The sequence below is a fragment of the Gnatocerus cornutus genome, chromosome 4 (assembly GCF_029298725.1).
Source record: "Gnatocerus cornutus isolate USDA-ARS CGAHR chromosome 4, icGnaCorn1.1, whole genome shotgun sequence".
NCBI lineage: Eukaryota > Metazoa > Arthropoda > Insecta > Coleoptera > Tenebrionidae > Gnatocerus > Gnatocerus cornutus.
In genome coordinates, this window is record NC_142236.1 from 6556770 (window position 1) to 6580498 (window position 23729).

A 23729-nucleotide genomic window follows, 5' to 3' on the forward strand; every position below is an offset into this window, starting at 1 on the left:
GGAATTTTTTCGATTTTCTTTTTAGTTTTTTTAAACTGAGTCAAAATAGAAACAAACGTTTGGAACGAAAAGAAAGAATAAAAAAAGAAAGTAAATGTGTCTTCACGTGTCTCATTAGTTTGACATTTTTTTAAGTGCACTAAACGCATAATTTTAACTTTTGATGATAATTTAACATTTGTAATGTACAGAATACAATTATTGTTGTAATTATTGTAATAACAGCAGAACGGTACTAGATAACGTTACAAAAGTAAACCATTAATACTGTAATTCCGTCTAACCTTCTAAGTTGTACTGTTTTTTTTTCCAATAATGTTATTTATTTTGGTTCTTATTTTGATCGATTACCTGGAATGTGCCCGAATTTTGGGCATTTTCCCCACAGCTTCTCTCAGCCACCAAATTGTCTACCAACCAATCTGGAGAGAACTGTCTTTACGTGGCCACCAAGTCACCGTTTTGACCCCCAACCCTCTCAAAAATTCCAGTTTGACCAACTTGACAGAAATTGATATGAACTTTACGTACGACCTATGGAGGGAAGTTGACATTGCCGACAAGATGGCCAAAGACAGATATGTTATTGAAGCAATCAAATGGGTGTTAAGCAAAGAAGAAGAAATCATCGAAGAGCATTTCAAACGTCTGACAACATTTCTTACAGAGTCGTTTAAATTTGATTTAATGATTGTGGAGTCTTATCAACCCCTATTGTACAGTTTGGGGTGTAAATTTAAAGTACCAATAATAGGAGTGTCGTCTTTTGGATTGCTCTTTCAAACCCACGACGCGATGGGAAATCCAACGCATCCAATTATTGGTGTCGATATTTGTGCTAATGTCATGAGAGAAATGGGTTTGTACGAAAAAATCTGCAGTGTGATATATAACGTTTTGTACCGTTTGGTATACTACTGGTCGCTTTTACCTAGAAGTGATAAAATCGCCAAGTCGTACTGGAGAGAAAATTGCCCATATCTTGGTACTCTTGAACGCACTGTCAATCTTATTTTGATGAACACCAATTCGGTACTACATAATGTACGACCTCTCGTCTCTAACATGATTGAGATGGGACAGATGCATTTTAGTACCAAGAAACCTTTACCAAAAGATATTCAGTCGTACCTTGATTCCTGTACCAATGGGTGTGTTTATCTGAGTTTTGGTACCAACGTCATGAGCTCAAAACTGTCTTCAACCACCAGAAAAATGATCGTGGACGCTTTATCAGAACTACCTTACAACTTCTTGTGGAAATGGGAAGAAGACACTCTTCCAGGCAAACCGAAAAATGTTTTAACTCGAAAGTGGTTTCCACAGCAAGATCTTCTGAAACACCCGAATCTTCGAGCGTTTGTAACTCAAGGAGGATTGCAGTCTTCAGAAGAGGCGATTTTCAACGAAATTCCGATAATTGGAGTTCCCTTTTTTGCTGACCAACCGCTTAATGTGATGAGGATGGTTAAGCTTGGTTTTGGGAAGAGTCTCAATCATGTTACTATGACCAAAGAAGAGCTCAAAAAAACCATCATTGAAGTTGTTGAGAATCCAAAGTGAGAAGCACCTTAGTGGTGTGCGCGTTCTTCCACTCTTCTTTTAGGTACAAGGAAAACGTGAAGAAATGGCAAGGTGTTTTTTCTGATCGACCTATGACAGGTTTGGAAAAGTCTATTTGGTGGATTGAGCACGTTTTGAGACACAAAGGGGCAAGGCATTTGAGAAGTCCAGCGGCTGATTTGTCTTGGTTTGAGTACTTTCTACTAGATCTTGTTGGCTTTTTGGTTGTTCTTCTGGCTGTTGGTATTTTTTTGGTGAAGCTGAGTATAAAACTGATTCTTTGTTTGTTGAATTAACTAAAAGTAAAAGTTATTTTAAAATCAATCAATCAATCACTTTTTTTCGATTTGTTTACATGTTTTAGATTCTTCAGATCAAAAATTTTTCTTCGTTTATTTACTAAATCTAAAGTGAAAATCTTCTGGTAAATTTTTTAGTAAATCCGAAAAATAAGAACAACATAAAAAAGTGAGTTAAAAAAGTGTTCAGAGACAACTCAATATTTGAAAATTTTAAAATAATTCAATAATTTAAAGAAACTACAAAAAAAAGAAATACAGGCTGTCTCAGAAGTCTCGCTCCAGAGAGAAAGGGCTTATGGAGACAGCAATTCTAAACCAAAATTTTGAAACTATAATTTTTTAACTTAAAAAATAGTTGAGATAATTCAGAAAAATCCGAAATCCAAAAAACATATATTTTTTTAAGTTTATTTGAAACCAATGCAGGATAAAAAGAGTCTGAAAAGTAAAAACATTGGAGCATTTAAAGCATTTAAATAATCAAAAGTGAATTTTTGAAACATCAGAAATCAGAAGCCTTTTTCTTTTTCTTTTTTCTCTTCAAATTCTTCTAATTTGATATTATGATTTCTTTTAGTCCGTGTTCTTTGAAAGATTTGCTTTTATATTTCTTCAAATTTTTTAGAAATCAAGTTTTTTTAATTACATGGTCAACGGATTTTTTTTAATTTTTATATTATTATACGTCATACGTTTTTTTCCAAAATAGTTTTTAGTCTTTCAATTTAACGTTTTTTTTTTGTAAATTATTGGATTTTTTAGTTTATTCTTAAATGGAAAATCTTTATAATTTGAAGATAATTTTAAAGTTCTAAAAGAAAAATTAAGAAATCGAAGAACAATATACATTCTGATTCTTTAAATTGTATTTTGATATAACTTTTTTTCGATTTGTCTACATGTTTTAGATTCTTCAGATCCAACATTTCCAAAATTTTTCTTCGTTTATTTACTAAATCTAAAGTGAAAATCTTCTGGTAATTTTCTTAGTAAATTCGAAGAATGAGAACAACATAAAAGTGAGTCAAAAAAGTGTTCAGAGACAACTCAAAATTTAAAAATTTGAAAAAAATAGGAAGAATTTGAAGAAACTACAGAAAAAAAAGAAGAAATATACAGGCGGTCTCAGAAGTCTCGCTCCAGAGAAAAAGCGGGCTTATGGAGACAACAATTCTGAACCAAAATTTTGAAACTATGATTTTTTAACTCAAAAAATAATTGAGATAATCCAAAAATAATATATATTTTTTTTAAGTTTGCTTGAAACCAATGCAGGATAAAAAGAGTCTGAAGAGTGCATTTGAAGCATTTAAACAATCGAAACTGAATTTTTAAAACTTCAGAAATCAGAAGTATCCAGGAAGTTTTAAAAATTTGAGACTCAAGGGTTAAAAAAATCAGTATTAAGTTCTACACACTTTACTCAAGTAAAAAATATAACAAAAGTAACAATCAATGCATCTTTGGTTTCTTAGTATTTCCCTCCGTACCCAAAATGAGTAGTACCAATATAACTGGTACCTCCATGCCCTCCAAGCCCACTTCCTCCATGTCCTCCATGTCCATGTCCTCCATGTCCGTAATGAGCAGGATGTTGAGCATGTCCAATCCTCTGAACAACAGCGTTAAACCCACCATGAGGACCAGCATGGTACTTCACCACACGAGTAGTGCCATCAGCTTCCTTCATCGTGTAACCTCCAACCACATGTTTTCCATCACTATGCTCATGCTGACTCTTCACATCGCCAGTATGAGGATCATGGACGCCGTACTCAAAAGCGTAAGGAGCGGGACCCTGTTAACACAAAATCCGGCTCAAAAAGACCACAAAGTGAAAAAAACAAACTTACCCCTTCGCCGCCTCCATGATGGTATGCGCCGGCACAGGCAACTGCGATCAAAACGAAGAATACAATAGTGTTCATGTTGGTGGTGAGACGATGTCAAGCAAACTGATGCTGTTCTCTGAGATTCGTGTTCTTTAAATAGTCGGTGGAGCGCAATTAATTGTCCAATATCAGTGTAGAATTTTTGGAATGTGGAGAAAAAGGAATTGGCGAAATTTCATATTTCATGTGCAATAATTGCAATGAGTTGGCAGATTTTCGACGGCTCGTTGTTTGGGAAAAAATAAGGTTATTTATGTAAGAATTAGTCTTGCGATTTGTGACAAATTGGTTGGATGTGGTCGTTTACATAATTGCTTCTAATTGGATTTTTTCTTGCAAAATGAGTCCAAATTTTAAAACGATGTGGGAAACAAAGAGAGGCCCGGAAGCGGATCCTTGGGGAATACCAAAATTAGCATACAGGGTGTCATTATTACAACGAATCTAAGTAAGGAAACGACAATGTAGATTCTAGAAAATTGGAAAGAATTTTAGTTAATACAGGCTGTTTCAACAATCACAATGCAGAAGAATTTTTTTAATACATTAATGAGTTTAAAATTTTGTTTAAAGAAAATCTAAAGAGGATTTTTGCAAAAAAATCCAACAAGAAAAATCGATCTTAAACAGAATCAGGAAAAAATTTGGGAAAAAATGTAAGAAGAATCTAAAGAAATTGTCTAAAATAAAAAAAGAATTTAGAAGCTGCAGCTAGTGTTTGTTTATTTTCTCTTTGGATTCTATTTTTATATTTTGTCTTCAAGTTTTTTAGATTGATTAAATTTTTTCTTTACTCTGATTTTTGTACTATTTTTTGATTTTTTGGACTATTTGGATTTTATTATTAAAATTTATTATTCTGATTCTTTTTCTTCTTTTTCTTCTTCTCCTTCTACGTCTCCTTCTTCTTCTCATAGCTCTACTCCATTTTTTCTTCTTTGTTTTTCTTTTCTCTTTCTTCTATTATTATTAAATTTTATTGTTCATATTGTAATTACTCATCTTAATTTTTTAGTTTGTTTTTTGGTTCTTCAATTCACCCAATTCTCTATTCCTTTATTCATTTTTGCGATTCACATATTCTTTATCTTCGAAATCTCATCCGTGTTGTTAAGGAAAAATTATACCAATAATAAACTCCATTATGTTACTAGTTCTATAATGGAAAAATGCCTCATATAATATGCTCATTATACAACTAGTTATGAAATAAAACACATTATATCACCCATTTTTCATTACTAAACTCATTTTAGCAGATGAAACGTACATTACACGTAGGCTATAGCATTATTTTATTTGTTATTTTCTTTTTCAAAATTATTGAAGGTACTATCAATACAAATAACTTTCATTAATATCCTAAATGACGAAAGAAATAGGATTTATTCTCATTCTGCTATATGGAACAGCTCGAAGTTAAAAGCCGTGAAAATGTAAATTAAAATAAGTACTACTAAAATAAATATTCATAACACTTTTTTAAAATAATTTGCTTTTAAACACTCTTATTTCATGCACACGCTCACAAATTTCACCAAAACTTGAATATGCATGTAGTACCATATAAATTGATGGTACCGATTTTTTTTTTATTAGTCTGAGTTTTCTGTAGCAGCAACACAATGATGCTTTTCACGGTACTCCTATTTTTCTATTTATATCATTTTTTTAATATTTTTTTTAGATTTTCGTCTTTGGTACTATTTTTGGAACCACCCTTCCCCGTCTCATTCAAACTGACGACGATGACGTAAGTACTCTTAACCCTCGTCTCGTACTAAATTTAATTTCTAGACTGATGTTAACTACAACTTCAAATATGGCGTCGAAGACATTACCACCGGCGACATCAAATCTCACCAGGAAGTACGAAACGGGAAAGAAGTCAGTGGAGTTTACACCCTCCGAGAAGCTGATGGTACCACTCGCATTGTAAAGTACACAGCTGGACCAGAAACGGGCTTCAATGCCGTGGTTGAAACTGTTGGTACTACTGTTGATAGTACCGTGCAAAGTTATGGAGATTTTTCCGGGCAAGGGTTCCATTTTCCGGGACATCAAACGGCGGCTGGTGAAACGGAGCCTTCTAGTACTCAAAGTACCTACTTTCAAAGTATAAAGTTAGGGAAGTGACAATGAGACTAGAAATGTAGTTCAAATTATTTAATAAATTAGTGTATATCAAGCTTTTGGTACTATTTTTGTAGGTAGTTTTTGCAATTTAAAAAAATTGCAATTTGGTACTAAAAAGTACTGACATAACAAACATATGAAAGCAATCGAGGTTTCTTTGAACCAATATCGATCGGTACCACCTCATTCTTATTCAATTAAAGTTTTTATTTCAGAAACTTTTTCTCTTCCAATCAATATGTTAAACTATCTGACAAATTTTCTTGTGTAACGGTCACGTAACGGCAGTACTGTGATTAGTACCGAGAAAAGACAAAATAATGTGAGTACTTTGGAGAAAAAGAATGTAATTATTGGGTGTCCTGTTGTCTTATATGCAGATGTCGTGATCTCTCGTTAAATTAGGGGACAATTTTGATGGTGGTACTACCCATATGGTACCGGAAGAATTCATTGACAATTTATGATTTAATGAGACTTGGGGGCAAATGATTCCAATACTTCTATTTCTAGTAGGCGTAGTCTGTAACTGATTGATTGGATATAAGTGGTACCGTAGTACCTTGATTAATTAATAAAAGTTGTCTTATTATACATGACATTTATTCTTCACAAAAAGCTAGAACTACAATAAAAACGTTGAAACATAAACAAAAACAATTCCTTTGGTACTAAAAACGAATAACTGGCCATTAATGTCCTCCGTACCCAAAATGAGTAGAACCAACATAACTGGTACCACCGTGTCCTCCATGTCCTCCGTGTCCACCGTGTCCACCATGTCCATAATGCGCTGGATGTTGAGCATGACCGATTCTCTTCACCACGGCATTGAACCCGCCGTGAGGACCAGCATGGTACTCCACAATACGAGTAGTACCATCGGCTTCCTTCAGCGTGTATCCACCTTTTACGTGTTTCCCATCAGCGTGCTCGTACTGCGATTTCTTATCACCGGTATGAGGATCCGAAACTCCATACTCAAACTTGTAGTATGCCGGACCCTAAAAACAATCAGTATATTGTGTTACACGTACCGCGGTACTAACATTATCTTCGAGATGATGGTGGCCAGCAGCGGCGACGGCGACGAGAGCGAACAAACACAAGATCTGTAAAATAAATTTAGAGTCTTTTTAAACAAAGTGGTGGTAGTACCATTGAATTCATGTTGGTGGTAGTTTGGGTACTGATGCCGGGTACTAAATCCTGGGCAATTTTATACAATAATTGAAGTTATGTAAGTTGCATGTTTATAATTTTTTAGAAATTGGTAGCAACTGCAAGTTTGAGAAACAATAGTTTCGCGAAATGTGTGCCAATAAAGTACGCATGATTGAACATTGACGATGCAATTATAAGATTTGGGGAGTACCTGCCTCGCCGGAAATGTGGGAGATTACATCAGCCACCTGTTCCCCTCATTAATTTAAGCTAATAGTTGAATTAATTCACATATAATTAAAAATTAGGTATTGGCAGTACCGTTGTGCAAGCTTAAGGTCGCACATTTCCCAATCAAGGCTAAATCAAACTTAGAACAATGAAATATTAATTTCTAGCAAAAAATGAATTTGTTGCAATTGTCCCGTTAGGTAGTACCAAACCGCGTAATTGCAGTACCACTTTTAAATACTATTGAACGTAGAATCCCGACATCCTCGTAACGGAACTAGCATCGATTCAATCATCCTCTCGTGAATGAAAGTGGTACCGGTGCATATACTTATTTTTCTCATAACAAGTTGGCGTGAAGGCCTCAGACAACGAAGAACGTTCTAATCCAGATAATTTGTCGTAATCTATAAAAGCGAGCTCAGACTTGCGCTTGGTTAGTTACATAAGTACCGTTTGCAATCGTACTATAAAACAATGTTCAAGTTTTTGGTTAGTGTCACGCTCCTGTAATTGCGCTTGACTAATCTAATTGTGTTAAAGGTTTGGCACGTGCTCATTGTTACGGCTTCTTGTGAACTCTTCAAAGAGGAAAGTGGTTACGTTCTTAACTACGCGCCCGTTTACAGCAATTATGTAAGTACTAAAAAATTATATAGGGTGGTACTACCGTTATTTTTAGAAACCGCGAGACTACCAGTTTGATTATGCGGTGTCGGATCCTCACACTGGCGACCATAAGTCACAATGGGAAGTTAAAATAAACGGGGTGGTACGAGGGGCATACAGTTTACTGGAACCCGATGGTACCACCAGAATTGTTGAGTACGTCGCCGATGATGATGGATTTAGGGCCGTGGTAAACAAAGTAGGAACGACTGTACATCCGGTACCGGTGGTACCACAGACCTCTTACAGATCGTACGATGGGCATGTTGCAAATTACATACCACAATACGGCGGCGTTCAAAGCGTGGAAGTCGTACCGTCTACGGTGCAACATGAAGTGGTCCACCAGATCCCAGTTTCTCAGGTAGTACCCTCAATCCAGGAACAAAATTTGGGACTTCTCGGGGTCCAAGCAGAACATGGTGAACAAATAGGTTTGCTTCAAGACCAAAACCTACATGCTCAGGTGGTACCGACTATCCAAGGACAGATTGGAGTAGAATTAGGTCGTCGTGACGATTTGTCTTTACTTCAAGGACAAAGTGTGCACGCCCAGGTGGTACCATCTATTCAAGGACAAATTGTCGGAGAGCTAGGTCGTCAAGACGACTTTTCTTTGGTTCAAGGACAAAATTTGCATCGTCAGGTGGTACCGACAATTCAAGAACAGATTGGGGGAGAACTAGGTCGTCGCAACGACTTGTCGTTACTTCAAGGACAAACTGTACATGGTCAGGTGGTACCGACTATTCAAGGAGATCTAGGTCGCCAGGACTTGCCTTTACTTCGGGGACAAAATGTACATGCTCAAGTGGTACCAACTTTTCAAGGACAAATTGGAGAGGCTTTTGGTCGTCGTGACGACCTATCTCTGCTTCAAGGACAAAATGTGCATACTCAAGTGGTACCAACAATTCAAGGACAGACTGGTGGAGAAGTTAGTGGTCGCGACGAGTTGTCTTTACTTCAAGGACACAATTTGAATGTTCAAGTGATACCGGCTACTCATGCACAGAGTTTGGGACAGATTGGAATAGAACAAGGCCGTCGTGACGATCTGTCGTTCATTCAAGGACAAAATTTGCATGATCAGTTAGTACCAAATATTGGAAGACAAAATTTGGGACAGTTTGGAGAAGGACAAATCCTGCGTGGTCATGTAGTACCAAATATCGAAGATCAAGAGCAGAGACGTCGCGAAGACATAGCATTGCTTCAAGGACACAATTTGCGTGCTCAGGTAGTACCTAATTAAAATAGCAGTTTGAGTTTTAAATATGGCCAAATTTTCAGGTGGTACCCAGTCGTGAACTGGGCGACTTGTCTCTTATTCAAAGACATACTTTGGAAGGACGTGGGCCTAATCTAAGACCGCTTCAAGGCGAACTAGCCCGACTGGTCAACACAGGTCAACTCGAAGTGGTACCACCTCTCCAAAGACCGAATTTGGGCGTTAATCTTAGAATACCATACAAAGGACCAAACGTGGATCTGCCTCAGTACCAAGAACAAGTACCAGTGGACCCTAGCTACAGTACCGTAGTCGAGTACCAAGGCTTGGGCAATGACAACCGCCTGAAAAAAGATGTTTACCACTCTTCCTACTCCGAGAAGGTACTAAAGGTGGTACCATCGCCTCGCAAGTCGGTCAAGAAAACAAAGAAGGAATTTCTGATCTATTATCCCGAATCTGAAAGACACTAAATAAATGTTATAATCGTTGTAATTTCGTTTAGGTGTTGGTATAATATTAGTTTTTCGGTACTTTTGTTGACAGATTTCATCCGAAAGTGCGTAAAGTAACGGCTGCAACTGCCACTTAGTTAAGGTGTTAATAATCAGGTGAGCGTATCACCGCTGACACTGACAATTAAATAATTTCAAAGGGTTGATATCTTAGTTAAATTTCACGGAAATTAAGGTGGTACCATTCACTGTCAGTCAAGGGTGAGTCAGCTGAAATCATGACCCAATTCCCGGTACTTTTGTCAAGTTCCTGCTTCGCATATTTGAGGTTTATGAAACTAATACGTGTAATTCAACCATTCACTTCATTTTCGAAGAATAAGGTTGGGACAAGGCCACTGCGTGCGAATTACCAACGGTACCACTCACGAGATTTCCCAGATTTTGATGAAATTCCCTTCAAGATTAATTACTCCTTTGACAAATTAATGGTTCCGGTACTATCTCAATCTCCGGGTGATTAATCAAAATTCGCCATCCCCGGTACGACCTCGATTAAGATGGTACCTCTCTGCAATTTGATAAGATCGAAAGGATTGTTATGGCTAGTTGACTGTCACTGTGGGTGGTCAAAATATTCGGTTCCGCACGCATTGCCACGCCCATTATCAAATATTTTGGGTGATTGATGGAATTATCTGGGTTTGATTGTTATTTATTAGCTTCCGAATTAGATACAGATTAGAACAGGAGTCTGAAATAATCAGGCGTGGATCCTATTTTGTGCTGTTTTTCGTTGGTGTGGTACTAATTATATGAATATTGCATGAGTAGTGGAAAAAGTAATTTGAAAATAATACAGTTTAAATTAGAAGTGAAAGTACAAGTTCATGTTATTCATATTTTACAAGGTTTCGAGTTTTGGTATGTTCACTTTCATGAACTACATGCATAATAAAGTAAACAATTAAGTGATTAATTAGGGCAATGATCTGGTATTGGTACTGGTCAAGAGTTCAAAAATAGATAAATTCTATGTCACAAATATGTAGGTGTAAGTTTCAATGGGTCGTTTATATTAAATTTTTCGTAATTGTTAATTTTTTTATTTTAGTTTTAATTATCTACAAAAAGTTTCGACAAAATTTAAAAGATTTTTTTATTTGCGTAAGCTGTTTTTTAATTTGCATTAAGAATTTTGGGCTTCTGGAGTTCTTCAGTTTTTTTTTTACTTATTTTAGTCTTTTATTCTATATTTATTAGATTCTTTCGATCCTTTTTGAGATCCGTTTTTTGATCTTTTTTTAAATCCTTTTTTAGATTCTTCTTTAGATCCTTTTTTAGATTTCTCAAGTTGGTATCTTTGACGCCTTTTGAATTATTTTGATTTCTTGAATCTTTCTAAATATTTTATTTTTAATGCTTTCTACATTTAGTTTCTTTGTTAATTGCCCCGTAGAAGGGATTTTTGGATTTTTAATATTGTATTTATTATAAGTATTATCAATTTCTTAATTTTTCTTAGTTTTTGAACATCAAAATTTTTATATTTCCTAAATATTCCTTACTTTTTTTTACAGTTTTTCACATTTTTTTTAAATTTATATTTCTTTTCATTTAAGACTCTCGTTTTTAATTATTTACATAACTTTCTATGAAAACTCAATAAGTACTTTTTATTATTTTATAATAATTTTTCCGATTGTTTGTTATTTTAGATATTTGATTAATTGTATTTTTTTTTATTTCTGATATTTTTTAATTTCGTCAAACTTTTAAAACTTGTATTTTATGTAGTTTTCTATAGATTTTATAATCTTAGAAATTGTTAGTTTTTTAAATAATTTTTCTACAGTTTAAAAATTTTTCGAATTATGTTTATTTTACGTTTTTTTTTTAATTTTTCTAATTTTATAGTATCTTATTTAGTCCTTTTATATTCTCTCAAATTTAGATTTTCTTTTTCTATTCATGAAATATCTATGGATATCTAGGATTTATCTTCCGTTTCTCCCTTTAAATTTTTTAAATTATTGGTACTCTTCAGAATTTTAATTTTAATTTTTTAAGACTATTAGTTATCTTTATTAGATTTTTTTTATTTCAGATCATCTTTAATTTAATGTTAGATCCTTTGTATTGTTTACATTTTATCATTATTTATTTGTTTAACTATTCTTGTATCGTTCAAATTTTTCTTTAAGTTCTATTCTTCAAATCTGTCTTTTTTGGTTTATTGGATTTTTTTTTGTGTAGTTTTGTTTTTTAGTACTTTAGTATTTTTGTACTTTCGTATTTTTCTATTTTAGTTTTCGAATTTACTTATTTTGTTCTGTCTTTCTTAATTGCTCAATTTTCTTGATTTTTTTTCGAAATGTTTCAGGTGATTTTCCTTTAAATTCTTTTATTTTGTATTTTTGTATTCTCGTATACTTTTGTTCTCGTATTTTTGTAATTTCGTATTTTTAAATTTTCGTATGTTCATCTAATCGTATTCTCATAATTTTGCCTTCTCGTATTTTCGTATTTTTGTTTTCTTATATTTTCGTATTTTTATTTTTTCGTATTTCTGTACAGGGTGTCCCAGAACCCATGACCCATATAGCAAGGGGTGCCGACAGCAATACAGATGGTAAATTTTCAAACAAAAATCGACTAAGTTTAATAGTATTCGAGAAAGAATTAAAAATTAACAACCAATCCCAGAAGCTTATTGTAGAGATAGCGTAAAATATCCTAGGCAACTAGAGTGTAATATCCACCTGACCAATGAATGATAGTATGTTTCCATAGTTACCGATTTTCAAATCTTGTTCTGCATCAGGATTGACTACCGTTTTTTCGTTCTAACTCGATTATTTTTTGAGATAAAAAAAGTTTCTTTTGAAATTTTGGTTTAGAATTGTTGCCTTTTTTTATCTGGGTCACGAGTTCTGAGACACCCTGTATATTCGTATTTTCGTAATTTCGTACTTTTGAATTTTTGTAGTTTCGTAATTTTACTTTTCGCATTTCTCGTATTTTCTTATTTTCGTAGTTTTATTCGTATTCACCTAGTTTATATTTACGTATTCTCGTACATATTTTTGTATTCTCGTATTTTCATAATTTTGTATTTCTGAATTTTTTTTATGTATGTATTTTGTATGTATCTATCCTTCTAGGTTTTACATGTATCTTTTCTTTGGTCGATTTTTTAACATTTCTTTAAATTTTTAAAAATTATCATTTTTTTTATATTTTTTGTGTTTTCGCAAACTCTGATTTTGTGAACTTCAAAGATTTTTTTGGTTTTTTCAAAATGTTCTAGATATTCAAATTTTTTGTCTTTCTCGGAAACGTTGTTTCTTTTTTTAAAATCTTTTTTTAGTTTTTTAAAAGCATTATTTTCTTGTTCCAAAATTTACTGTAGAGTTACTTTAAAATCTGCCTTTAATTTAATATTCTGTTATAATAAAAAACAATAAAACATACATACATATAGGTATATGTAGAACTTACATAATCTCAGAATCTAAAATCCAATTTTTTAATTGTACTTAGGTAGATACGACAAATTAGCGGTCAAATTGTATTAATTTTAATCTTTGACAACAAACGATTTCTAATAGGTAAAGTATCATTTTTTACAAATTAGAAATCGAGAGCAATCGTAGATAAAACGTTGTACGCTACACGTTTAAAAAGCCTTGAGATTTTAAAACACTCGTGCAATAAAGACTTATTAACTTTATAAACTTGAATCTTAATAGATATTTAAGATACAAGTGTAAATTGTTCTTGTAACAGAGTTATTTTCGCTATTTCCTCATTCGTTTTCGGTGCTATAATATCCCATTTCAATACGCGATGCTATAATAGCTTTCTTTCCATTAGCCAACTTGGAAATCTTTAAAATACAAATTAGGAAAAATAGTATAAAAACCTCGCTCATAAGATCATTAAGGCATTAAGGCTTCGCCGCTCGTTTTATAAATTTGGATTCGTGCCTTAAAATTTGCCTTATGAAACTCGGTGTTTTAATATACTATTATTGCACTAGTGCACTAAACGGTAACTTTCACAATAATTTTTTATGCAAAACGGCCTACTTTTTGTACGATTGTAGATAATTTTTTTTTTTTATTTCTTAGGTATTTAGGAATGTACCTATTCTAAAACTTCAAATTTATAAAAATTTAAAGTAAATTTTTTAAAATCTAAAATTTGTCTATTGATTTTATTCTTCTTTTATCTATACAAAACTTCCAATATATAAAAGTCCATTTGGCACGTATGTCCGACTGCGAACCTCTTTTTAGCCACTGCCCCCTCATTTGATTTTTTCCGGGCGAAAATAAACATCTCAATCAGTCATAAATCGGCGACAACCCCTACTTATTGACTTATTACAATCTAAAAACACATTGCACACATGTCAGGCAGACAATGGCAACGATGAGCAGCAGCAGATTTGAATTGGAACATATGTCGATGAAGAGCATGAGGCCATCAAGACGGGGGCTCACACGTCAAGTCGCGACTCTACCTGCTTCGCCATCTAAATTATATAAAATGTAACGGGTTTTATAGTTTCCATTCATCCGACGATCAACCGCTGAGAAGAAAAAATAACCGCCTCTGACTGACCCTTTATAGCGATATCAATTACGGCTCTTTTAATCGTTCGCAGGTATTGAATAGGGATGAGGGTTAATGAGTGTCGAAAATTGGAGGGTTGCTTAAAGAAAAAATCATAGTCGACTTAGTCGAGCTTTTGTTGCTGTATTGTCATTAGTGAGGTTAGGAGTTGACATTTGAACTCGTTTTTATTTGCACGCTCTGTACATTAAAAGCCAGTGACTTCAACCGATTTTAAAACCATCAAACTCGAATTACTTTATTCATGTTTGATGACACTTCTTGCGCTCTCACTCGGTATACTTCCATTTGGTTCAGTGTCGGAAAGTCATTAGTCGGCATTTTTTTAAAAAGCTCCAACAATAGGTCGTAAACAAGTTATTGGTTAGGCGGAAAATAAATTTGTTTTTGGGCAAACTCTTATTGTTTGTTTATGGCTACATAATGATGTCATAACGAAGCATAAAACCATAAACTAACACTCATGGGTCTGATCTGGGCCGATAGATAACGACATGGTGGTGTCTAATGGGCGCGCGTCAATTGGCGATTTACGATAATGGGCGTAAAGAGACATATGGTCGGGGTGTTGGAAGAGGCGAAATTGGCGATTTTTGCCAATTTAGGTGGGGAGGTGTAAATCAATGAGGAAAGAGTACAAGTGTGGTCGGTTGGGTTGAAAATGAAGATGTCTTCAGTGTGCGGAATTGGTAATGATGGGACCCTTCTTCATGGGGTGGAAATAATTGGCGCAAAAATCGCGGACTTATAAAGGGTAAAAATTTGAAATGAAGTATCACAAAAAGTGAAGATGAGAGAAGAAAAACGGAAAAAATTGACAATGTTTTGATGAAAACCAAGAAATTAGAAGAAATTTAATGAATTTAAGGAATTGAAAAAAAATTCTTCTGAAGAATCTAAGAAAACGAAAAAAATAAAATAAAAAAGACATGAAAATAACAAAAAAATTGAAAACTATCAAAATATTTCAAATAATTAAAAAAAAAAACAAGAAATACAAGATGTTTTTGAAATAGGCCACCAAAAATTAAACCCGGTCTTTGGCAGTCTTTAGGAATCGAATTGACTATTTTTAATTTTTTTTACACTTACTTGGAACATAACTAACGAAAATATCTACCTAAAACAACAAATCTTAAATTGTTGCTAAGCAAGCAAGATTATATTCTTTAATCCAATAGCGAACTGGAAGTTTTGACTAAATATTTTGATTAAAATATTTTTAATAACATTTTTTGTCAAATGTGTCATCACTAATTACCGAGTGTTGTTTGTTTATTTCAAAAACACCATGTATGTAATATTTTTATAAATTTATGTATGAAATTCATAAAATCTGAAAAAATTAAAAGAATCGAAGAAAATTGGTAAAACTATAAAAATTTCAAAACGTTAAAAAAGTCGTATGAGATTAATGTAGCTTCTGAATGAATTTGAAAAATAAAATGAAAAAAAGAATCACAAGATTTTTAAATGCAAAGAACTCAACGTAAGTACACGAAACATTTGAAGACGAGAAAAGAAGAAACGGAGAAATCGAAAAAAATAATAACAGTTAATTTATTTAAAAGAATACAAAAAACTTGAATCATTAAAAAATAATAATAAAGGCTCAAAATTAAAAAAATAAATTCTAAAAATTCCAAAAAAATACAGAAAATTTGGAAAACTTAAAAAATTGAAGAAATCGGGGATAATATGAAAATTTAAAAAAACTAAATACAAAAATAAAATACGATTAACATATTTAAAAAAATCCAACAAATAGACTAAATAAAAAAGTTGAAATAATCATAAATACAAAAATTTCAAAGTGTACAATAAATTGAAGACGAAAGATGAAACGAAGAAATTTAAAACATTTCGAAAACATCTAAGAAATCTAAAACATTGAATAAGTCTTAACAATTCAAAATAGTTTTTAAAAAATCAAAAACATTTTTGTAAAGTATCGAAAAGAAAACGAAGAAGCTGAAAAATCGAAAAAACGAATAATATAAAAATTTAATAGAATTGAAGTTGTTCAAAATATAACAAAGAATTCAAAAAAAAGGACACATTTAAAGACTCAACAACAATCGAAAAAATACGAACAAACGCAGAAAATCAAAAATTGAAGAAATCGAAATTCAAGTTCAAATGAAATTAACGTATTTGAAATAATTCAAAAAAATGTTTCTAAAGAATTATCTAAAGATCAATAAAAAATATTAAAGACAAAGGAAAAAAATAAAAAATTAAAAAATTAAGAACATTTCAAAAAAATCTATAAAATACGAAAATTTAAATGAATGTAAATATGTAATTAAATAATCCTAAAAATTAAAAAAAAATCTTCAACAGACTCTAAAAAATCGAAGAAACCGAGAAGATTACAAAAATATACCTAAACACATAAAAGGAATAAAAAAAAATCGAAAAAACACAAAATAATCTAAAAAATGTCACCGATTAAAGAACTTAAAAAAAATTAGACGTGAGAAGAATAAACAGAGAAATCGAATAAATTGAGAAAAAATCGAAAAAATTCAAGGAATCCAAGAAACTGATAGTATTCAAAGTTCTTAATTTAAAGAATTTAAAGAGTTTTTACAAAAGAATCTTAGAAATCGGAAAAACCAAAATTATAGAAAAAAAAAACAAAAATCAGAATCATGCAAAAACATTGAATGAATTGAAAGTATTCAAGATATTTTAGAAGCAATAAAAAAAATCATCAAATTGAACAAATCGACAATGTAACAAAATCAGAAGAACTCAAATTCAAAAAATGAAAGATTCAATAAAATTTAATAAATCAAAAAACAAAATTCCAAAAATTGAAAATATCGGAAATATTGAGTAAGCCAATTTATTAAAAATTTAAGAAAAAAACAAAAAAAAATGGAAAACTTAAAATCTAAAATACGGAAACGTTCAAAGAATAAAGAAAAACAAAGAAATCAAAAATACAAAAGAAAATGAGAAAACATTTTGAAAAACCTTAAAAATCCAAGAAATTGAAAAAATTAAAAAAATTAAAAATAAATCTAAAAAATTGAATTTAACGAAAAACCCACACAATTCAGAAATTCAAAGAAAAGAAGTAAAAATAAAGGAATTAAAAAAATATAAAGTTAATGGAATTAATTAAAATATCGAAAATTTCCAATTCATTCAAGAAGAAATATTTACAAAAGAATCACGAGAATTTGAAAACATCTAAGAATTAACAGAATCAACGCAATTGCAGAAATAAAATGTAATGTACCTAACTATAAAAAAAAACAAAAAAATCGAAAAAATCTAAAACACTTAAAATAACTCAGATCCCTGGAAATCCAAAGAATTGAATCAATAAACACCAATGACAGAAATCGCAGTGTCCTGGTAATTCTAAAAATCGAATTAAAACGATCCAACAAATTTAAAAAATTAAAATGCATAATTATTTATTAAAAACTTTCTAAAATTTCTTACAAAAAATTAAAAAAAAATGAAAATTCTAAAAAAATCGAACATATTTCGAAAAATAACAAGAATCTAAAAAATCACCTAAAGAATTCAAAGTTGATCCAGAGAGTTCAAAAGGAACGAACACTAATTTATAAATTTGGTGATTTTAATGCTCGCTATGGCAAGAAATTTGAGCCAAGTTCTTTTAAACTAGAACTGAAAAATGTAAACTTTTTTGCAAATATTGAGATATTTCTTCCAACACTACCCAGAAAAGCAACTTTAAATATTTCAATATCCTTAATTATATCCTGTAATGTTAGTACTTCTCGACCATCTGCGCCATTCTTCACTTACATTCGTGGAACTTTGCGGAGAAAGGTACAAAATTTGCAGGTACTCTTGTACATAAACGCCGATTACGTGGAAGTCGGCCCAAGTTGATTGGATACATGTGAAAAACAACAATATCCTCACCCGTTTCTTTCGTCCGAACCCTAAAATCTGCTAGCAGTTCCGGTCTTTTGAGCCCACGCCTGCCAACTGTTGGAACTTTGCACGGAAGTGTGCTCGCCACGCGCCGTGTAGACAAATGTCAAAATCGCTAGAATTTTCCCGAAAATCTAGAAAATTTGCCATTATAAGCCGTTGACCGCCTGTCGATGATTTCATGTAAATTTGTAAAATTTTAAAGTGTTACCCGCCACCCCCAGGCCCGAATTATTCTGTCGTATTATTTGTTTAGCGAATTGGCGCAATTTGGGGGGTTCGCATGATCGGATTTTGAGTTGCAGTCGCTCCAGGGGTTTGTAAGAATTCTCAAAAATAAAATCAAAAGATAGACAGGAGGAGCGACATGGGGGCTCGGTAGTACCATAAAACGCATCTTGAGAAGTGTTTAACGTCACATTAACTAGAAACTGTTCGGTATCTCTGTGAAGATCGCACGTCCTTCACCGTTCATAAATCTGCAAGAAGTTCGGCAAGCAATAAAATAATTCACACTTATCGCCTAATCAGCTCACACTTTTGATCTTATCTCGTCGCACCCTTAAAATGTTAATTATAAGTTGTGCTCCCGTTTTACCTGGACACTCGTTGACACGTCTGAAAGCAATCTGTCTTTCAAAATATGATCGCAAAAGGGTCAAATATGGCTTCGTTTCCGTCTTGGCACTTCCTACCTGCGAGCGACCACCGACGTTTTCAATAATTTCCACGTTTTCAATGGAACTTAATCGAGAAGTGACGCTGCGAAAAAGAATAAAAACGAACTAAACGGTTCTTAATTGCCGCATTGAGAACTTAATCGAGTTACAAAATTCGGGGCTCAAAATCTACCAAGAAAGCACTCAACCTATGAGTGGATTCTGACTCCTGGAATAAACGAGATGATGGAGAGTGCTTGGCTGAATCGCATCTAATGACGTCTCATTTATTTGGAATTTTGCGCAAATATGTTCAAATGTCTGTGAGAATCTCGCCTGTCGAATTAAGCCACAAAATAAAAGAAGCATGGTCAGTATAGTGTAAAACCGCTGCACTAATGGACCGTGCAAATCGCTGAACGGATGGAAGAACATGGTTTCTTGTTTCCAACACTAACCCGTCCAAGTGTCCCTTTCCGGTCCCACAAATTGAAAATTATTTTTAATATTTTCGAGACCAAATCACCGTCATTAAGATAACGGAAAAAGACAGACATTCAATTACGAGAACTACAAATGACGGTGACGCTAATGACAGAAATGACAAGATTTATTCGAATTTATTAGTGGATGGGTTGGAGGGTCGTTTCGTATCCGCGGGGGCCCAAAAAGAGATTCGTTCTTCAAAGATTTCACAAACACGTTACATCGTAACCAAGCTATTAACGCATCTGATGTGGAAATGGGCCATTAACGCATTTAAACGAGTACATTAAAACACAAGTTTTATAAGTCATCTCATAGTTTTGACAAGCAATAGACAAAAAAAACACGTCACAAATCAGTGCTTTAATGGGTTTTTTAAAGAATCGCAAAAAATTGAACAAATCTAGAAAATCCAAAATGATTAGATAGAGAATTTCATAGAAATAAAAACCAAATATAAACCTGATTGTTTAAATAATCACCTTAAAGAAATTCAAAAATAATCTAAAATCTAAAAAAATAATTGGAACCAAAAAGGCATTTAGAAAAAAACATTTAAAAAAAATTTGTCCCACTTTTACATTTTGCATTCTTCTTTTAAATATTTAGTCTTTCGGCTCTTTCTTTAAATTCTTATTTTTTAAGATCTTCAAATGCTTTGGCTTTATCCGAATCTCCTGTTCAACTCCTTCATTCTTCAAAATCTTTGAGTATGTTGTTAAATTCTTTCCTCTTATTCTCTCAATCGAAATTTTTCAGATTTTTGAAATTTTTAACAAATTTTTAGATTACTTCAGATTATTCATATAATTAATTTATTATTAATCTATTAATAATTATTTATATGATTAATTCTTAATATTCATACAATAATTCATATAATTAATTAATATACTCAATTTGTATTGATTGCAAGATGAGTGGTCGTAGATAAAACGTTGTACTTCACTCGTATAGCACATAGGGCTATAGCACATAAAACACTAGTTTCATAAGTCATCTCATAGTTTTGACAAGCAATAGACAAAAAAAACACGTCACAAATCAGTGCTTTAATGGGTTTTTTAAAGAATCGCAAAAAATTGAACAAATCTAGAAAATCCAAAAAGATTAGAAAAAGAATTTCATAATAGAACATAGAAAAAAAAAACAAATATAAACCAGATTCTTTAAATAATTAATCAAATTAAACCTTAAAGAGATTCAGAAATAATCTAAAATCTTAAAAAAATAATTTGAACTAAAAATGCATTTAGAAAAAGACATTTTAAAAAGATTTGTCCCATTTTTACATTTTGCATTCTTCTTTTAAATATTTAGTCTTTCTGCTCTTTCTTTAAATTCTTATTTTTTAAGATCTTCGAATGCTTTGGCTTTATCCGAATCTTCTGTTCAACTCCTTCATTCTTCAAAATCTTTGAGTATGTTGTTAAATTCTTTCCTCTTATTCTCTCAATCGAAATTTTTCAGATTTTTGAAATTTTTAACAAATTTTTAGATTACTTCAGATTATTCATATAATTAATTTATTATTAATCTATTAATAATTATTTATATGATTAATTCTTAATATTCATACAATAATTCATATAATTAATTAATATACTCAATTTGTATTGATTGCAAGATGAGTGGTCGTAGATAAAACGTTGTACTTCACTCGTATAGCACATAGGGCTATAGCACATAAAACACTAGTTTCATAAGTCATCTCATAGTTTTGACAAGCAATAGACAAAAAAAACACGTCACAAATCAGTGCTTTAATGGGTTTTTTAAAGAATCGCAAAAAATTGAACAAATCTAGAAAATCCAAAAAGATTAGAAAAAGAATTTCATAATAGAACATAGAAAAAAAAAACAAATATAAACCAGATTCTTTAAATAATTAATCAAATTAAACCTTAAAGAGATTCAGAAATAATCTAAAATCTTAAAAAAATAATTTGAACTAAAAATGCATTTAGAAAAAGACATTTTAAAAAGATTTGTCCCATTTTTACATTTTGCATTCTTCTTTTAAATATTTAGTCTTTCTGCTCTTTCTTTAAATTCTTATTTTTTAAGATCTTCGAATGCTTTGGCTTTATCCGAATCTTCTGTTCAAATCCTTCATTCTTCAAAATTTTTGAGTATGTTGTTAAATTCCTTCCTCTTATTCTCTCAATTGAGATTTTTCAGATTTTTGAAATCTTTAACAAATTTTTAGATTGCTTCTAATTACTTTTTTAGATTATTCATATAATTAATTTGTTGGCATTACTCAATTTGTATTGGTAGCAAGATGAGCGGTCGTAGATAAAACGTTGTACTTCACTCGCATAGCACATAAAACACTAGTTTAATAAGTCATCTCATAGTTTTGACAAGCAATAGACAAAAAAAAACACGTCACAAATCAGTGCTTTAATGGGTTTTTTAAAGAATCGCAAAAAATTGAACAAATCTAGAAAATCCAAAAAGATTAGAAAAAGAATTTCATAATAGAACATAGAAAAAAAAAACAAATATAAACCAGATTCTTTAAATAATTAATCAAATTAAACCTTAAAGAGATTCAGAAATAATCTAAAATCTTAAAAAAATAATTTGAACTAAAAATGCATTTAGAAAAAGACATTTTAAAAAGATTTGTCCCATTTTTACATTTTGCATTCTTCTTTTAAATATTTAGTCTTTCTGCTCTTTCTTTAAATTCTTATTTTTTAAGATCTTCGAATGCTTTGGCTTTATCCGAATCTTCTGTTCAAATCCTTCATTCTTCAAAATTTTTGAGTATGTTGTTAAATTCCTTCCTCTTATTCTCTCAATTGAGATTTTTCAGATTTTTGAAATCTTTAACAAATTTTTAGATTGCTTCTAATTACTTTTTTAGATTATTCATATAATTAATTTGTTGGCATTACTCAATTTGTATTGGTAGCAAGATGAGCGGTAGTAGATAAAACGTTGTACTTCACTCGCATAGCACATAAAACACTAGTTTAATAAGTCATCTCATAGTTTTGACAAGCAATAGACAAAAAAACGACGTCACAAACCAGTGCTTTAATGGGTTTTTTAAAGAATTGCAAACAATTGTACATCAATGCTATAATGTAAGTTTAAAGCAACAAATCATTAAAACGCGTGTTTAGGTTTTTCGCACAAGTGCTTTTACGTTTTTAAAACAAGTTTTTTATGCGATTTTTTATACACATAAATTGATTTTTTTACTCCTGTTTTAAGTGATGTTAAGTGACATTTTAAACACATCGCGTCACTCGTGGAGCTTTAGTCATGAGCTAAAGATGGCACTGTCATTTTTGTCACGAGTTGCAGTTAGCCTCTGATGAAATTGACAGTGAAATTGATTTGTGGTTTCGTGGTAGTTTCGAATTTAAGATTGTAGAAAAAGTGTAGTATGTAACACGTTTATAAACTACTCTAGACCCTCGTACCTTATACACTCGCTCCGCTCGTGACTATATAAACTAAAAGACTAAAAAAACGTTTATAAAACTTGTTACATAATACATATACTAGTTTTACAACATTTTCTTAGGGTGCTATTGTGACTAAAAGATTAAAGCATCCGATGTAGAAATTGTTCATTAACGCATTTAAAAAAATGCGATAAATCAACATCAAATTAGAAGATTTTTAGTACCAAAAAAACAACTAATTAAAGAAAATATGTAAAGGGAATTTATAATACCTAAAATAAAGTAAATCTAGAACATCAATTGAAAATTTAGAAAATTAAAACAAAACCAAAACATTATTTTTTCTAGAAAAAAACACCGTTTTGTGTTTAATTTTTTTGATAATTTATTGTCTTTTGTAAGATTTCACGCATGTTTGTGGCGATTTTCTAAATTTCAACTAATTAACAAATTAAATTTCGCATTTTGCCGCGATTGTAGATAAAATCTTGTTTGCTATGCGTGCGAAATGGATGCTACGCATGCAGACCACGTCTAGTGCGTTAAATATTATCATTTCACATCTTGTTGCTAATATAGCTATTTTCTACAAAATTTTCCTACGTTGCTATAGTTACGAAGCTATTACCGCATCCGATATGGAAATAACGAATACGGTAATATTTAACGCACTAGACGTGGTCTGAATACGGTAATAGCTTTGTTACATCAAATTTAGAAATAGAAAATTTAAAGAATCTAAGAAAAAATTTAAAGTAAATCTAAAACATTCAAAAAATCTATAAAATCTAAGAAAAATTTATGAAATGTCAACAAAACCAATTTTTTTTCTAATTTGCATTCATTTTGAATACGTTAACAGACTATTACCGCATCGGATGTGTTAATAGCTTTATTATCATAGCAACGTAAGGAAATTTAATGAAAAATAGTATTTAAAATAGGCAAATT

General features: G+C 31.7%; 4 protein-coding genes across 5 annotated transcripts in view; 2 read left to right on the forward strand and 2 right to left on the reverse strand.

Moving 5' to 3' along the window:
• Positions 1–283: 283 nt before the first annotated feature.
• On the forward strand, positions 284–1859 carry LOC148176265 (UDP-glycosyltransferase UGT5-like). Its single transcript, XM_088035032.1, has 2 exons — positions 284–1559; positions 1607–1859. Exons 1-2 carry the CDS (start codon positions 316–318, stop codon positions 1857–1859), a joined length of 1497 nt encoding a protein of 498 aa, XP_087891158.1. The 5' UTR covers positions 284–315.
• A 1473-nt stretch (positions 1860–3332) lies between these two features.
• Positions 3333–3796, reverse strand: LOC148176266 (cuticle protein 19-like). The gene is made up of 2 exons (XM_088033813.1): positions 3719–3796; positions 3333–3663 (listed from the first exon to the last, which is right to left on the reverse strand). Exons 1-2 carry the CDS (start codon positions 3791–3793, stop codon positions 3337–3339), a joined length of 402 nt encoding a protein of 133 aa, XP_087889939.1. The 5' UTR covers positions 3794–3796; the 3' UTR covers positions 3333–3336.
• A 2642-nt stretch (positions 3797–6438) lies between these two features.
• LOC148176267 (adult-specific cuticular protein ACP-20-like) overlaps positions 6439–23729 on the reverse strand; it is a 50634-nt gene continuing 33343 nt past the window's right edge. Inside the window, exons 1-3 of one of the 2 annotated variants that reach the window (XM_088033812.1) lie at positions 7052–7098; positions 6943–7005; positions 6439–6897 (exon numbers count right to left, since the gene is read on the reverse strand). In XM_088033812.1, the coding sequence (XP_087889938.1) occupies positions 6586–6897; positions 6943–7005; positions 7052–7063 (387 nt within the window). In that variant the 5' untranslated portion in view covers positions 7064–7098 and the 3' untranslated portion in view covers positions 6439–6585. Of the gene's footprint in view, positions 6898–6942; positions 7006–7051; positions 7099–23729 lie in introns of those variants that run through there. The other variant, XM_088033811.1, reaches the window with a different exon arrangement.
• Positions 7674–9683, forward strand: LOC148176268 (uncharacterized). The gene is made up of 4 exons (XM_088033809.1): positions 7674–7780; positions 7832–7924; positions 7971–9197; positions 9251–9683. The coding sequence occupies exons 1-4, from the start codon at positions 7766–7768 to the stop codon at positions 9659–9661; spliced, it is 1746 nt and encodes a 581-aa protein (XP_087889935.1). The 5' UTR covers positions 7674–7765; the 3' UTR covers positions 9662–9683.

Excerpts from the sequence above, each read along its gene's own strand:
- LOC148176268 (XM_088033809.1), top strand. Across the intron at positions 7,925-7,970 it reads CGCCCGTTTACAGCAATTAT|AAACCGCGAGACTACCAGTT; the intron begins GTAAGTACTAAA and ends CGTTATTTTTAG. Across the intron at positions 9,198-9,250 it reads GACACAATTTGCGTGCTCAG|GTGGTACCCAGTCGTGAACT; the intron begins GTAGTACCTAAT and ends CCAAATTTTCAG.
- LOC148176266 (XM_088033813.1), bottom strand. The coding sequence starts at position 3,793 with ATGAACACTATTGTATTCTTCGTTTTGATCGCAGTTGCCTGTGCCGGC. Across the intron at positions 3,664-3,718 it reads ATCATGGAGGCGGCGAAGGG|GGTCCCGCTCCTTACGCTTT; the intron begins GTAAGTTTGTTT and ends TTGTGTTAACAG.
- LOC148176265 (XM_088035032.1), top strand. The coding sequence starts at position 316 with ATGTTATTTATTTTGGTTCTTATTTTGATCGATTACCTGGAATGTGCC. Across the intron at positions 1,560-1,606 it reads GAAGTTGTTGAGAATCCAAA|GTACAAGGAAAACGTGAAGA; the intron begins GTGAGAAGCACC and ends CTCTTCTTTTAG.